Genomic DNA, 13,414 nt, shown 5'->3' on the forward strand with positions numbered 1-13,414 from the left:
TCAGAGTGGCCAAAGTCGTTGCCCCTAAGAAGATAAAGCTGAGTGCAGCTGAAGGGGAACTGAAGATTGCTATGGATGGTTTGAGAAAGAAACAAGCAGCCCTGAAGGAAGTTCAAGACAAACTTGCAAAACTTCAAAAGACACTGGAACAAAAGAAGCAGGAGAAAGCAGACCTAGAGAACCAGGTAAGTAACATGGAGTTGGCTCGTAGGTTCGTGTTATTTATTTAGGGTGTCTCTGTCCTGACCTTCAGCAGGGCTGTCAGGCAGCCAACAATCAGATGCACCATTTAAAAATTCAAAGACTTTGATCCTGAGAAGCTCTGGCGGAGGACGGTTTTCCTTTTGCCATCTTCAGGAGCCGGTGTGGTGTAGTGGTTAAGAGTGGTGGACTCATAATCTGGTGAACCAGGTTCGATTCCCGGCTCCTCCACATGCAGCTGCCGGGTGACCTTGGGCTAGTCACACTTCTCTGAAGTCTCTCAGCCCCACTCACCTCACAGAGTGTTTGTTGTGGGGGTGGAAGGGAAAGGAGAATGTTAGCCGCTTTGAGACTCCTTCGAGTAGTGATAAAGCGGGATATCAAATCCAAACTCTTCTTCTTCAAACTCTTCTTCCTGGCAGCCTCCAGAGTCAGTTGCATCAAGAGACACTTTATGCAGGCATCCCCAAACTCGGCCCTCCAGCTGTTTTGGGACTACAACTCCCATCATCCCTAGCTAACAGGACCAGTGGTCATGGATGATGGGAATTGTAGTCCCAAAACAGCTGGAGGCCCGAGTTTGGGGATGCCTGGTTTATGGAAGACTCCGTGCTGGGATTATTTATTTATTTATTTATTTATTTATTTATTTATTTATTTATCCAACTTATACACTGCCCTATACCCGGAGGTTTCAGGGCGGTTCACAGCAAGAACACAATATATAAAATCAAACCAAAAGCAGTAGCCCAATACCTCACCCCGCCCCCAAAAGCCACATTCTAAAAGGGTGCTGGATGTCAATAAGATCAACCAAAGGCCTGGTTAAAAAGGAACATTTTTGCCTGGTGCCCAAAGTTGTATAATGAAGGTGCCAGGCAAACTTCCCTGGGGAGAGCATTCCACAGATGGGGAGCCACTGCAGAGAAGGCCCCGTTCTCATATTGCCACCCTCCGGACCTCTTGAGGAGGAGGCACACGAAGGAGGGCCTCAGAAGGTGATCTCAGGGTCCGGATAGGTTCGTATGGAAAGAGGCGGTCCTTGAGGCATTGTGCTCCTGTGCCATTTAAGGCTACATAGGTCAAAACCAGCACTTTGAATTGGGCCCGGAAACTAATTGGTAGCCAGTGCAGTCAGACCAGGATCGGTGTAAAATGCTCAAACTGCCTTGTTCTGGTAAGCAACCTGGCCGCTGAATTCTGTACTACCTGAAGTTTCTGAACCGCCTTATGCCGTGCCTGTTGGCCGGTGAGTATTGCCTTTGAGTTAATGCTACGCTGTGGTCTAAACCACAGAGCCTAGGGCTTGCCGATCAGAAGGTCGGCGGTTCGAAACCACGCAATGGGGTGAGCATCCTTTGCTCAGTCCCTGCTCCTGCCAACCTAGCAGTTCGAAAGCACATTAAAGTGCAAGTAGATAAATAGGTACCACTCTGGCGGGAAGGTAAACAGCATTTCCGTGCACTGCTCTGGTTTGCCAGAAGTGGCTTAGTCATGCTGGCCACATGACCCGGAAGCTGTACGCCGACTCACTCGGCCAGTAAAGCGAGATGAGCGCCGCAACCCCAGAGTCAGCCACGACTGGACCTAATAGTCAGGGGTCCCTTTACCTTTACCTTTAAAGAGAAGACAAATTCAGGCCACGGGCTTTAATGAGCTCCCTAGATCTCTGGATTTGCTGCCATGCTAGGTAACAGTGATGTCAGTTCCAAGCCGTATGTGAACTCGGTCTTTTGTCAGAGAGGGTCTGTGTGCAATGGATAGCTCCTACACAGGTCTATCTGATCCCCCCGAACACCCGAGGAGAAGGGATCCATAGAGCCTGCCAGCATTAGGCATGCTTCCCCAAAGGGGTCCTTGGTAAGGCGTTTTGCTCCCTTTCTGATCCTCCTCCATTTGCCCTCTTTCTTCTCTCTCTCTCTCTCTCTCTCTCTCTCTCTCTCTCTCTCTCTCTCCTCCAATTTCTGGTTCCTTTTCTCCCTTACCAGCATTCTCCTCCTCTCCCACAGTCACACTGGCTTCCACCTTTCCGCACTTCGCTCTTCTGTTCCTGCCTCTTTCCTCTTGCTGTTGGTCTTCGTTTTCCATCCCTTTCCATCCTCGCTCCTATAGTGCTGGCTGACAGTCTGACCCTCCCAGGGAACTCTGTGAGATGAATAGAGGTCTCTTGGCAACTCTCAGCACCCTGAACAAACTACAGCTGCTAGGATTTTTTAGGCGAAGCCATGATTGTTGCAGTAGTATCCTAGTGCTTTGAATTTATGGTCTGGATTAGATTGACCCTTGGTCTGATCTGTCTAGTAAGGCCCTTGTCACCCAGGAACATAAGGCAAAGCAGGAAGACGCAGGTTTATGGTGTGGAACACAGAATCAAATAATTGTTTGGTTGGAACCCCCTGCAATGCAGAGATATGCCTTTTGCTGGAACATGGAAGCATCTGAATAATAATAATAATAATAATAATAATAATAATAATAATAATAATAATAATTTATTTTTTATACCCCACCCATCCAGCTGGGTTTCCCCAGCCACTCTGGGCAGCTTCCAACAGAATATTAAAAACACGATAAAGCATCAAATATTAAAAACTTCCCTGCCTTCTAAAAGCCAGATAGTTGTTTATTTCCTTGACATCTGATGGGAGGGCGTTCCACAGGGCAGGTGCCACTACCAAGAAGGCCCTCTGCCTGGTTCCCTGTAACTTGGCTTCTTGCAGGGAGGGAACCGCCAGAAGGCCCTCGGAGCTGGACCTCAGTGTCTGGGCTGAACGATGGTGGTGGAGATGCTCCTTCTGGGTCAAGGTCGTTTACGGCTTTCAAGGTTAGCACCAACGCTTTGAATTGTGCTTGGAAATGGAATAAAGGTGAAGAGAAAATGAACCCAAGGGAGTCTCTCTTTGTAGCATGCAACTACGACTTCTTTGTGTGTTGGACTTTAGTCTGGCAGAGGTACAGCTTCTGCCTGTATGCCTGAATTTTTCCTACCAAATCTAGGGAGTTTAAAAGAAGAAACAAGGGAGGAGGAGGAGTCCCTAGGTCCAGGTCTCTCCCAGATTCCTTTTCTTCCTCCCATTCTCATTAGGCAAGAATGTTTGCAGCATAGATTCACAGCCAGCAGACAGTGTTGGTTCCTGTGTGAATTTGCAGCCCTGTGCGGCGTTTCCAAAATCTCCAATATCAGCAGACATATTTGAGAAGCCGATAGAAAATTCAGCTCATGGCTCGCATTCATATGAAAGTGACCTTCATAAGTCAGCACAATGCTTTCGTGAGCTATGCATTGCTTTTTCAGATGCTACTGTTTTCTGTATTGCATATAAATCCATTATCAATTTCACATTTCAGGCGGAAGGCAATAATTTATTTGAAGGAAAGAAGAATGGAAATGCCATAGACCTTGCTGAATTCAGCCATGACAATCTGTCACACACGTTTTCTTCCCCGCTTCCCCCCCTTAAGGCATTGCAACTTCAAATCCAAAGGCCATTTATTTTATTGAGAAATAATAATATAGCCTGGCAAAATCGATGCATCTGTGCTTGCTCTCAGAAGCATTAAAAGCAAAATCTGCGGTAACAATAGCTGCAAAGTATTTTGCCTAAAGATTATGTTTTGATTTTAAGGTTGACCTGTGCAGCAAAAAGCTGGACCGAGCAGAAAAATTACTTGGTGGCCTTGGAGGTGAGAAAACCCGCTGGAGCCAGACAGCTTTGGAACTCGGAAAGCAGTATATCAATTTGACAGGCGATATCCTCATCTCATCAGGCATTGTGGCTTATCTGGGAGCCTTCACATCCAGCTACCGTCAGGTAAGGAATGAAGGAATAAATGACATTTTTTTGTGTGATTGAAATGTTTCTATACCAAATAAGCAGCTGGTTTCCCCCAGCTTGGCCAGACGTTTAACTGAATCTGGAACAGAAATAAAGAGATTAAAATAAAACTTGGTGTTTTCTGTAAGAGAAGGAACACAGGGGAACACAACTCTGGGACTTTTTCCACAGCAGGATCATCAGCAAAATGGGTGGCTCCTCTTTGCTCTCGCAAATGAATGAGACACTAATGAGACTTTCAGGTTTGGTTCCGACAGGTTAGAATAGATGAAGTCAGAGAATGGGGGAAATAATTGAGCAGAGGCTAGATACTTCTGTCCTTTTCTTTGATGGGACTCCAACTTCATGCTAGCAGTTTAAATGGCCACACTTCCTTATGTGATCATTTTCACTTCTAGTTGAAAGTTAAGGTTTTCTTCCTTATATGCAGATATGTGCGGATTTAATGGATTATTTATTAATCAACTGATTGCCTGAAACGCCCATGATTAATTGACTAAGATTTCTTCTAACTGGGTGAGAGCTCTACTTTGAAGTAGCTCTTGGATTTCTGTATTGTCCCCGTAATAACTGGTGGCAAGCATACTGTTTAGAATTGTAAGGAGGAACACACAGACTTGCCCTTGCAGTCACCAAAGGCGACAAGACTTTGGCAGTGAGCTCTAACGCTTTGGACTGCCATGAGACTGGCATTGCTTCTCATGCAGATCTAGCAGCGGCCGAAGGTGACTTTGGCTAACACTTGGCGCCCTTCCCTTGCAGAACCAAGCACGGGACTGGATATTGACATTGAAGGCAAGAGGCATCCCTTGCTCAGATGACTTTTCTCTAACGACAACTTTAGGAGACCCGGTTAAAATCCGAGCCTGGAACATTGCCGGGCTGCCTTCTGACACATTTTCCATTGACAATGGCATTATTATCTCGTAAGTAGCAGATGTTTCAGACAGACATCATTAATCTCAATAGGTTTTTTTAAAAAGCTTTTTAAAAAAAAAAAAAAAATTAATCTCAGCCACTGCTGGAAGGAATGCAGTAGTACCTTGGTTCTCAAACGCCTTGGTATTCAAACAACTTGGAACCCAAACACCGCAAACCCAGAAGTAAGTGTTCCGGTTTGCAAACTTTTTTCGGAAGCCGAACGTGCTCCATTTTGAGTGTTACGCTTCTGATTTGAGTGCCACGCTTGTGTTTTGAATGTTACGCTGAGGTCTGTTTGTTTTTGCTATTTATTTTGCGTTTTTGTTTTTGTGGGTTTGTTTTGTTTTGGTGACTGTGTGGAACCCACTTCAGCTACTGATTGATAGATTGTGTGACTGCCGTACATTGTTTATTGCTTTCATTTTATGGATCAATGGTCTCGTTAGATAGTAAAATCCATGTTAAAGTGCTGTTTTAGGGGTTGTTTTTAAAAGTTCTGGAACGGATCAATCCATTTTGCATTACTTTCTATGGGAAAGCCCGCCTTGGTTTTGGAACGCTTTGGTTTTGGAACGGACTTCCGGAACGGATTAAATTTGAGAACCAGGGTACCACTATAGTAATATATATATTACTATTAACCCTTGCCCCATCAAATCTAGTTATGCTGCTGTTGGGCAACAAGCCTACCGACTTGGTAAGGGGTTAGGATCATTTTCCTAAGGCATCTCTGGTTGGTTCATTCGTTTTTACTTCCCAGTAAACATGCATAAGGGTTGCACTGCACAGAAGACAAGGTGAAACCTCGTTCGCAAGGTTTTGTGCTCTCCCATGTCTTTCTCTCCAGAAACGCGAGAAGATGGCCTCTCATGATTGATCCTCAGGGCCAAGCCAACAAGTGGGTGAAACACATGGAAAAGGCAAACAGCTTGCACGTCATCAAACTCAGCGACACGGAATTTGTGAGAACGCTAGAAAACTGCGTCCAGTTTGGCACACCTGGTAAGCGACCGGGCCCTGAAAAGCAGAGACTGCTAACAAACTTGGAGAGTGCAGGATGATTAATTGTAAAAGCAGAACTGCGGGTTGCTTTTATAGTTGACCAAATTCTGGTTGCAGTACCACCAGACCAGTGGAACTTTTATTGCATTTGAAAATTAATTTATAATCCTTGTTTTTCGTTTCGTTCGGGGCATGTGACAGTCCTCTTTATACTGCTTTGGTCTCGATCTGATTTGACAAGAAATATATGCTATCGAGCTACTGATCAAATTGCTAGTCCCTGCCCTGGTATTCAAAATACAAGCTTTGCCTAGTCTTGTCTAGTTCAGGACTGAGGAACCACTCTCTCTTTCTCTCTTTGTATATAATTTTTATTGAGTTTTCTGCTTTACAATTTGAAATACTTGTTTTACATCCTTAAGATATCAATGACTTCCCTTCTTCTCTTTCCATGGTTCATTTTACATATCATAAATCCCTGCATATTTTACAAAATATACCATTCAGTATCCCATTCTTGCATCCATCAAAACTTGTTTACACTGTTGAATTTATCTTAATGTTGCCAGCATTTTCAGCAATACACAATTATTTCCCAAACATTTATATTCAATAAACATTTTCCAATCTTCTTTAAACGTATATTCTTCTTGTTCTCTTATTCTATAGAGAGTTGTGCATATTCTGTCAACTTAAGCTGCCATTCTTCTTTGGTTGGGACCTCACTCGTCTTCCATTTTGGGGCTAACAAAACACGGGCCGCAGTGGTAGCGTACAAAAATAACCTTTATGCAGTAACCACTTTCAGCCCCAAGGGCCAGATTTGAATGCTGCCAGCCTTCCCAGAGGCCACATTCCAATGGCGGGTGGGGCAAAATAAATAAATCCATAACCATGCAAAATCAAACAAAAGAACAAAGAAATTACATTCATGTTATGGGAGCAGCATGCCAGTAGCAAATAGGTCCACAGCTAACACACCTAACCACCAACCACAGGCATACACATCTACATACACATCCATCCATCCATTGCATTATTGCCTTCCTTCCTTCCTTCCTTCCTTCCGAATCATAAGATTTTAGCATTGGAATGGACCACAAGGGTCATTTAGCTCAACCCCTTGCAATGCAGGAATCTTTTGCCCAACATGGGTCTCGAACCTGCAACGCTGAGATTGCGAGTCTCATGCTCTCAAGCTATCCCAGGCTTCAGCCAGAACATTATTTCCCCTCCGCCTTTTGTTGCTGCTCCTAGCAAATTGTAAGCCAGGGAGTTAATGGTTTATTAACCAAATCTTTTTTTCTGGTTGTAACCGAAGTGCTGCTGGAAAACGTTGCTGAAGAACTGGACCCTATTCTTGAGCCACTTCTGCTGAAGCAGACCTTCAAGCAGGCCGGCAGCATCTGTATCCGTTTGGGCGATTCCACCATTGAATACGCTCCCGACTTTCGCTTTTATATTACAACCAAGCTGAGAAACCCCCACTACCTCCCGGAAACATCTGTCAAGGTGAGTGGTTTGCACAGGAACATAGAGCTCTTTGCTTTCGCTTTAATAATCAGATTGCTCATATCGTTTGCAATAATAGGATTGCAGTCATACCTCTTGTTACGTTTGCTTCCGCTTGTGCATTTTCAGGTTGCGTCCCGCGGTGACCTGGAAGTACCGAAAAGGGTTACTTCCGGGTTTCACCGCCCGTGCATGCGCAGATGCGCAAAATGATGTCACGTGCATGCGCAGAAGCGGCGAATCATGACCCACGCAGATGCGGGTTGCGAACGGGGCTCTGGAACGGATCCTGTTCGCAACCAGAGGTACCACTGTAATCTTTTCCACAATGCTCTCCCTCGCGATTGCATATGCTAGTATGATCACCTGCTTTTACCTTTAAATTTTTATAGCATTATTATTATTATTATTATTCACTTTAGCCCATATATGAAAATAGCACACATCGTCTAATCCAGCCTTTCTCAACCTTGGGTCCCCAGATATTGTTGGCCTACAACTCTCATCATTAATAGTAGGGGCGCCACCTATAGGGAACCCTGCAGGCCCGAGCACCCACAAAATAATTGTGGGTATTCAGAACCCACACTGCAGGGCCCCTGACGCAACTTCTGGTGCCTTGCGAGACATCAGAACCTGACTTCCGGTGGCTCCCATAACCTGGGCACCCATATCCCGGGGCCCAAGTCAGTGCCCTGATTGCCAGCCACCATGGCCTGTGGTCAAGGATGATGGGAGTTGTAGTTCAAGAACATCTGTGGACTCAAGGTTGTGAGAGGCTGGTCTTAATCCTTGGAGCAAAAATAACAGTCTTTTTACTGCTTTCACTCAGTGAAAACTGGCAAATGCTCCCTGTAGAAGGTGTTTCACTGCTTATACACCATGTATTTAAAGCACACACCCCTGGAAGAATATTGGAAACTGTAGTTGCTAAGGGTGATTATAGTGCTGTGAAGGGTGAACTCTGGTTTCTGGGATTCTTTTGGTGTGTGTGCTTTAAATGTGTATTAAATTTATGGTTTGCACACAGCCTACATTTCAGGGGCTTTAGATTAGCATTGGCGTACGGTTTACCTAGCCCTGTTTCGATTTGGTTTTTAATTCTTTTTTTTAAAATCACAGGTAACATTATTAAACTTCATGATAACGCCGGAGGGGATGCAAGACCAGCTTCTCGGGATTGTTGTCGCAAGGGAGAGACCTGATCTTGAAGAAGAAAAGCAAGCCCTGATATTGCAAGGAGCTGAAAACAAAAGGTATCGAAATCTTACTAGCTAGAAAACTTGTTTTAGCAGAAGGGATGAGAGGAGAGAAGGGGCTAATGTCGAATTTGAAGGCATCGAATTATGGATGCTCTTAGTTAAAGCTGTTGCCAAAGTTATTTGCAGACTATGGCTTATGCAAAGGATGCTTTCTTGCAGAAAGACTGCAGACACGTGGCCTTTTTTTATGGCTGTGAGATGGGTGTGCCATCACTATCTTGTGATGAAATGGATGCTGCTTAAAAAAATGGTTTTGTTTAGGCAAGTCTACCCAGACATGTAAATTGATTAAAACTTTTTTTTTTTTTGCAGTGTTGACTTTATCTGTTTTTTTTTATTTATTCTGTCTCCTTGTTTTTTTAAAAAGTCTGTTGATCTTAAGAATATTTTACATTTTATGTAAACTACCTGGTGGGTTTTAACAATCTAATCAATCTAATTATTAAGCTATGTATATATATTTAATCCATCTTTTGGTAGTTTTGGGACAAGCTATTTTAGTTGCCTTCCATCCCCCCCCCAAAAAAAAGATTTAACTGGTTTCATTATGAAATGCAGCTGGCTATTGCAATTTGTGGGCCAAACTAGACATTGGATGGGATTCAGCTAAGTTGTTGCACGTGTAGAATGAGGTCCGCTCATGCTACAAGACTTGCGTGTCGAGGTCCCCAAGCCACCCCCCAATAACTCACACATCACACATCAATTTTGGTTTGGGTTTGTGGCACAATTTTGGCCACAACTTTATTTAAATACACCCAAGTGAGTGGTTGCTTAGGCATTGGTTCCGACTATCTGTCCTTGCCCAGGGGACAGAACTGGACTTCCGGATTCCAGCGAAAGCCAGTGCGGGAAACAAATTTTGGGGAGAAAATGAGGCTGGGCCTCAGTCCCTCACTTCTCACCCTCAAGCTCCTGGTGGCCCAAGTCCGATGCCAGGGACAAGGAGGAAAAGAATGGCAAGCCCCTGGATTCCTTTAACGGAATTCCCTTTCCGCACCACCATTGGAGGGGTAGGCACTTACCCCTCCACCAACCAATTTGAACCAATGCCTAACCGCCAACCTTACAAATTGTGACGATTTGCTACACAGTAGGCAAAACCAAATGGCACCAGCCAATCAGCCAAATGGACAAATTCCTACCAGGCCCCTGCCTCAAAGCAGACGACCCCATGACAGGCATAGCAAGGTCAAGCGAACAACACCCCAATACAAGGAGGGTTGGGCGGGTGATCCGGTGCAAGCAGCCAAGAGAACGCTCAAAGTTGGGCGACCAGTATTTAAAACCTCTGAGCCCTCCTTCAAAATTGGGGAGCTAGCGGTACCACAGATCAGGGATGATAGGAAGTGTAGTTCAAAAGCAGCTAGAGACGCAGGTTTAGGAAACATTGTCTTAGACTGAGACAAAAATCATTTGAGATCATTTTAAGTGAGTATTGAAAGCTCATTAGAAACCCTCACAATAGAAAAACTCATATATTTTATAAATTTATCCCACTGTGGTTTTTTTAATCAATATAGTTACAGTTGCACCTTGGATCCCGAACGCCTTGCGAGTCGAACCTTTTGGCTCCCGAACGCCGCAAACCCGGAAGTGATTGTTCCGGTTTGCGAATGTTCTTTGGAACCCAAAAGTCCAACGGGGCTTCTGCAGCTTCTGATTGGCTGCAGGAGCTTCCTGCAGCCAATCAAAAGCCGCGCTTTGGTTTCCGAACGTTTTGGAAGTCAAATGAACTCCCAGAACGGATTCCGTTCGACTTCCAAGGTACGACTCTATTTGCTTCCGTAATCGCATCTAATCCTTTTTTTTTTTTTTTTACTCGCGGACTTGGTCATTTGTTACTTTCGTAACAGAATAATTTGGGATTTTATTACAGACAGCTGAAAGAAATAGAGGACAAAATTTTAGAAGTTCTTTCATCTTCCGAAGGAAATATTTTAGAGGACGAAACTGCTATCAAGATATTGTCTTCTTCTAAGGCTTTGGCCAATGAAATTTCAGAGAAGCAAGCTATAGCGGAAGAAACCGAAAAGAAGATAGATGCCACTCGAATGGGCTACCGCCCCATTGCAGTTCATTCGTCGATTCTATTTTTTTCAATTGCTGATCTTGCCAATATTGAACCCATGTACCAGTATTCCCTAACCTGGTTCATCAACCTTTTCATCATGTCCATAGATAATTCTGTGAAGTCTGAAATTTTACAAGACAGGTATGTGAAATCCTTGTATGCTTTAATTTTACCTTTCACGTTTATTCAGGCTCTGGCACAACCTTATTACTTATTAGCTGCAGGCAATTAAGTCTTATCTCACCTTGAAAAAAATCAGGATACAATCCAAAATTAAGCATGCCCATTGATTTCAGGGGAATGAAGCATGTAATTAACTTTGCCACTGAAATCAGTGGGATTTAGAAGTTTGTTTATTGCTGTATTGTAGGGGGAAACAGCTGTTGTAGACAAACCTAACATTCATGGGAATTCAAAGGACTGGAGACAAAATATTCAGTGTTTTGAAAGAACTAAGATGCCCCCCCCCCTTTAAGAACCATGCAAGAACATTACCTGGTACTTCCTAGCTAACAAGTATATGGAAGTGACTGGGAAACTCGTAATCTTTAAAACAGAATAATGCCCCACGCAGGTTTCTCCCTTTATTAAATTCAGTATATGGAATAAATGTCAAAGCAGGCCTTAAACAACAAAGCTTGAGAAAACTGGGCAAGGCTAGCTTGACTAATTTTGGTACCTTCAGCTAATTTGACATTGCATTTAAGTTGACTTCACGGGAAACTCATTTAAAAAATAATGCGCTGTGCAGATTGAGTTCAGTGTCAGATTTTATGTGATATTCATTTATAGCTTGAGAACGATAAATAATAAAGGAGAGCTCGGAAGTTTCAGTTTGCAGCTTCCCCCACGTTGTGCTTTCTGGGTGCTTTGCTTGTTTTATGCCCTGTTGTTTTGCCAGCCATTTGGAGCTCCATCATTTAACATTTTGCTCTGTTGACACTTGAGGCGGGCCAGCTGTGCTGCTGGTGACGGCAGTGAGATAAGGGTGCTCTTGTCATAATCGGGGACACTGCTTGGGTTGTTTTGCAGAGGCACAGAGGGATTTCCGAGGATGCAATAACAGGAGAAGAATGCACACACCCGTCTTCAGATGAAGGTTGCACAACCCTTTTGGCGATGCTCTACATGTTATTTCCAGAATACGAGATAGCATCCTTCTCCTGCTCATTGCAGTAAATACTGTATTTTTTGCTCTATAGGACGCACCGGACCATAGGACGCTCCGGACCATAGGAGGGGGAAAACAGGGGGGAAAATTCTCCCCCTCTCTGCTCAGTGCCCCTTCAACGAAGCGGCAGGAGAAATTGAGCCCCTTCCATTTCTCCTCCCGCTTCGCTGAAGGGGTGCTGCGCAGAGAGGGAAAACTGTGCAGTGCCTCTCCAGCGAAGTGAAGCCTGGAGAGCAAGAGGGATCGGTGTGCACCAACCCTCTCACTCTCCAGGCTTCAGACGGCTATCCACAAGCCTTCGGAGTGCAGTGGGAACTCCTGCTGCACTCCGAAGGCTTGCGGATAGCTGCCTGAAGCCCCCGGAGCACAGCGGGAGCTCTGGGGGCTTCAGGTGGCTTCAGCGAAAGCAACGCGAAGCCTCCGGAGCACGGGGGGGGGACTCTCCCACTGCGCTTCAGAGGCTTCAAGTTGCTATTGCTGAAGCCAAGGAGCCTGCATTCGCTCCATAAGACGCACACACATTTCCCATTAATTTTTGAAGGGGAAAAAGTGCATCTTATAGAGCGAAAAATACAGTACCCATCTATGGAGGTAGGGGCGAAGGAAGGGTGGAGGTGGTGGGGGTGGACAGCCCGGGGTGTCTTCACTGGGGGGGGGGTGACATTTGGCGCACCGCCTACCTGCCTGTGACTCCCAAGCCTACCCCGAGCTGTCGGGGGAAGGGGGGAGCTGTGCCGGTTTGCTGGCAGCATTCCCCCCTTTCCCCTTTGTTTGGTCAGCTTGGGGGAGGCTTGGGAGTTGTGGGTAGGCGGCGCGCCAAATGTCCGCCATTGGCAGCTCACTCTGCCCCGGTGGGCGGCTCACTCCGCCCCTGGCTGCAGGGCGCACATGCCACTCCATGCGCCTAGGAAGGCACCCTCTGTGCCCCACACCCCTCAGGAGCACGCCCGCCCTGGGCAGCGTGGGCATATGCTCCACTGCTGTATGGAGAGAGAAGGAGATGGGGGTGGAGACATATGCCTTGTGGTAATTTTGTCCCTAGTCTACTGAAGTGGGCAGCTAGGTGGGTTCAGGCAAGAATATAGGATTGACCCTTGTTCTTCTAGGTGTGCCATAACACACTCCTTCTGCCTTTGCCCCTTCTGATGGCCATGTCTTGGGTTGGCTACTGATTCCCTCAGGATGTGGTGGACTCTCCTTCCTTGGAGGTTTTTAAGCAGAGGTTAGATGGCCATCTGACACGGGTGCCGCTGTGGTTTAAACCACAGAGCCTAGGACTTGCTGATCAGAAGGCTGGCGGTTCGAATCCCCGCGACGGGGTGAGCTCCCGTTGCTCGGTCCCTGCTCCTGCCAACCTAGCAGTTTGAAAGCACGTCAAAGTGCAAGTAGATAAAGAGGTACCGCTCCAGCGGGAAGGTAAACAGCATTTCCATGC

At 45.5% G+C, this 13,414-nt stretch overlaps 1 protein-coding gene across 1 annotated transcript in view; it reads left to right on the forward strand.

Annotated features, from left to right (window-relative positions):
- The window catches only part of DNAH7 (dynein axonemal heavy chain 7), a 147,073-nt gene that overhangs the window by 101,140 nt on the left and 32,519 nt on the right, over window positions 1-13,414 (forward strand). Inside the window, exons 44-50 of the mRNA XM_081849027.1 lie at window positions 5-185; window positions 3,828-4,013; window positions 4,800-4,963; window positions 5,806-5,960; window positions 7,282-7,472; window positions 8,595-8,728; window positions 10,614-10,949. Coding sequence (XP_081705153.1) covers window positions 5-185; window positions 3,828-4,013; window positions 4,800-4,963; window positions 5,806-5,960; window positions 7,282-7,472; window positions 8,595-8,728; window positions 10,614-10,949 — 1,347 coding nt within the window. The remainder of the gene's footprint in view (window positions 1-4; window positions 186-3,827; window positions 4,014-4,799; window positions 4,964-5,805; window positions 5,961-7,281; window positions 7,473-8,594; window positions 8,729-10,613; window positions 10,950-13,414) is intronic.

The sequence above is a fragment of the Podarcis erhardii genome, assembly GCF_964252035.2.
Source record: "Podarcis erhardii genome assembly, chromosome: 1".
NCBI classification, from domain to species: Eukaryota; Metazoa; Chordata; class Lepidosauria; order Squamata; family Lacertidae; genus Podarcis; species Podarcis erhardii.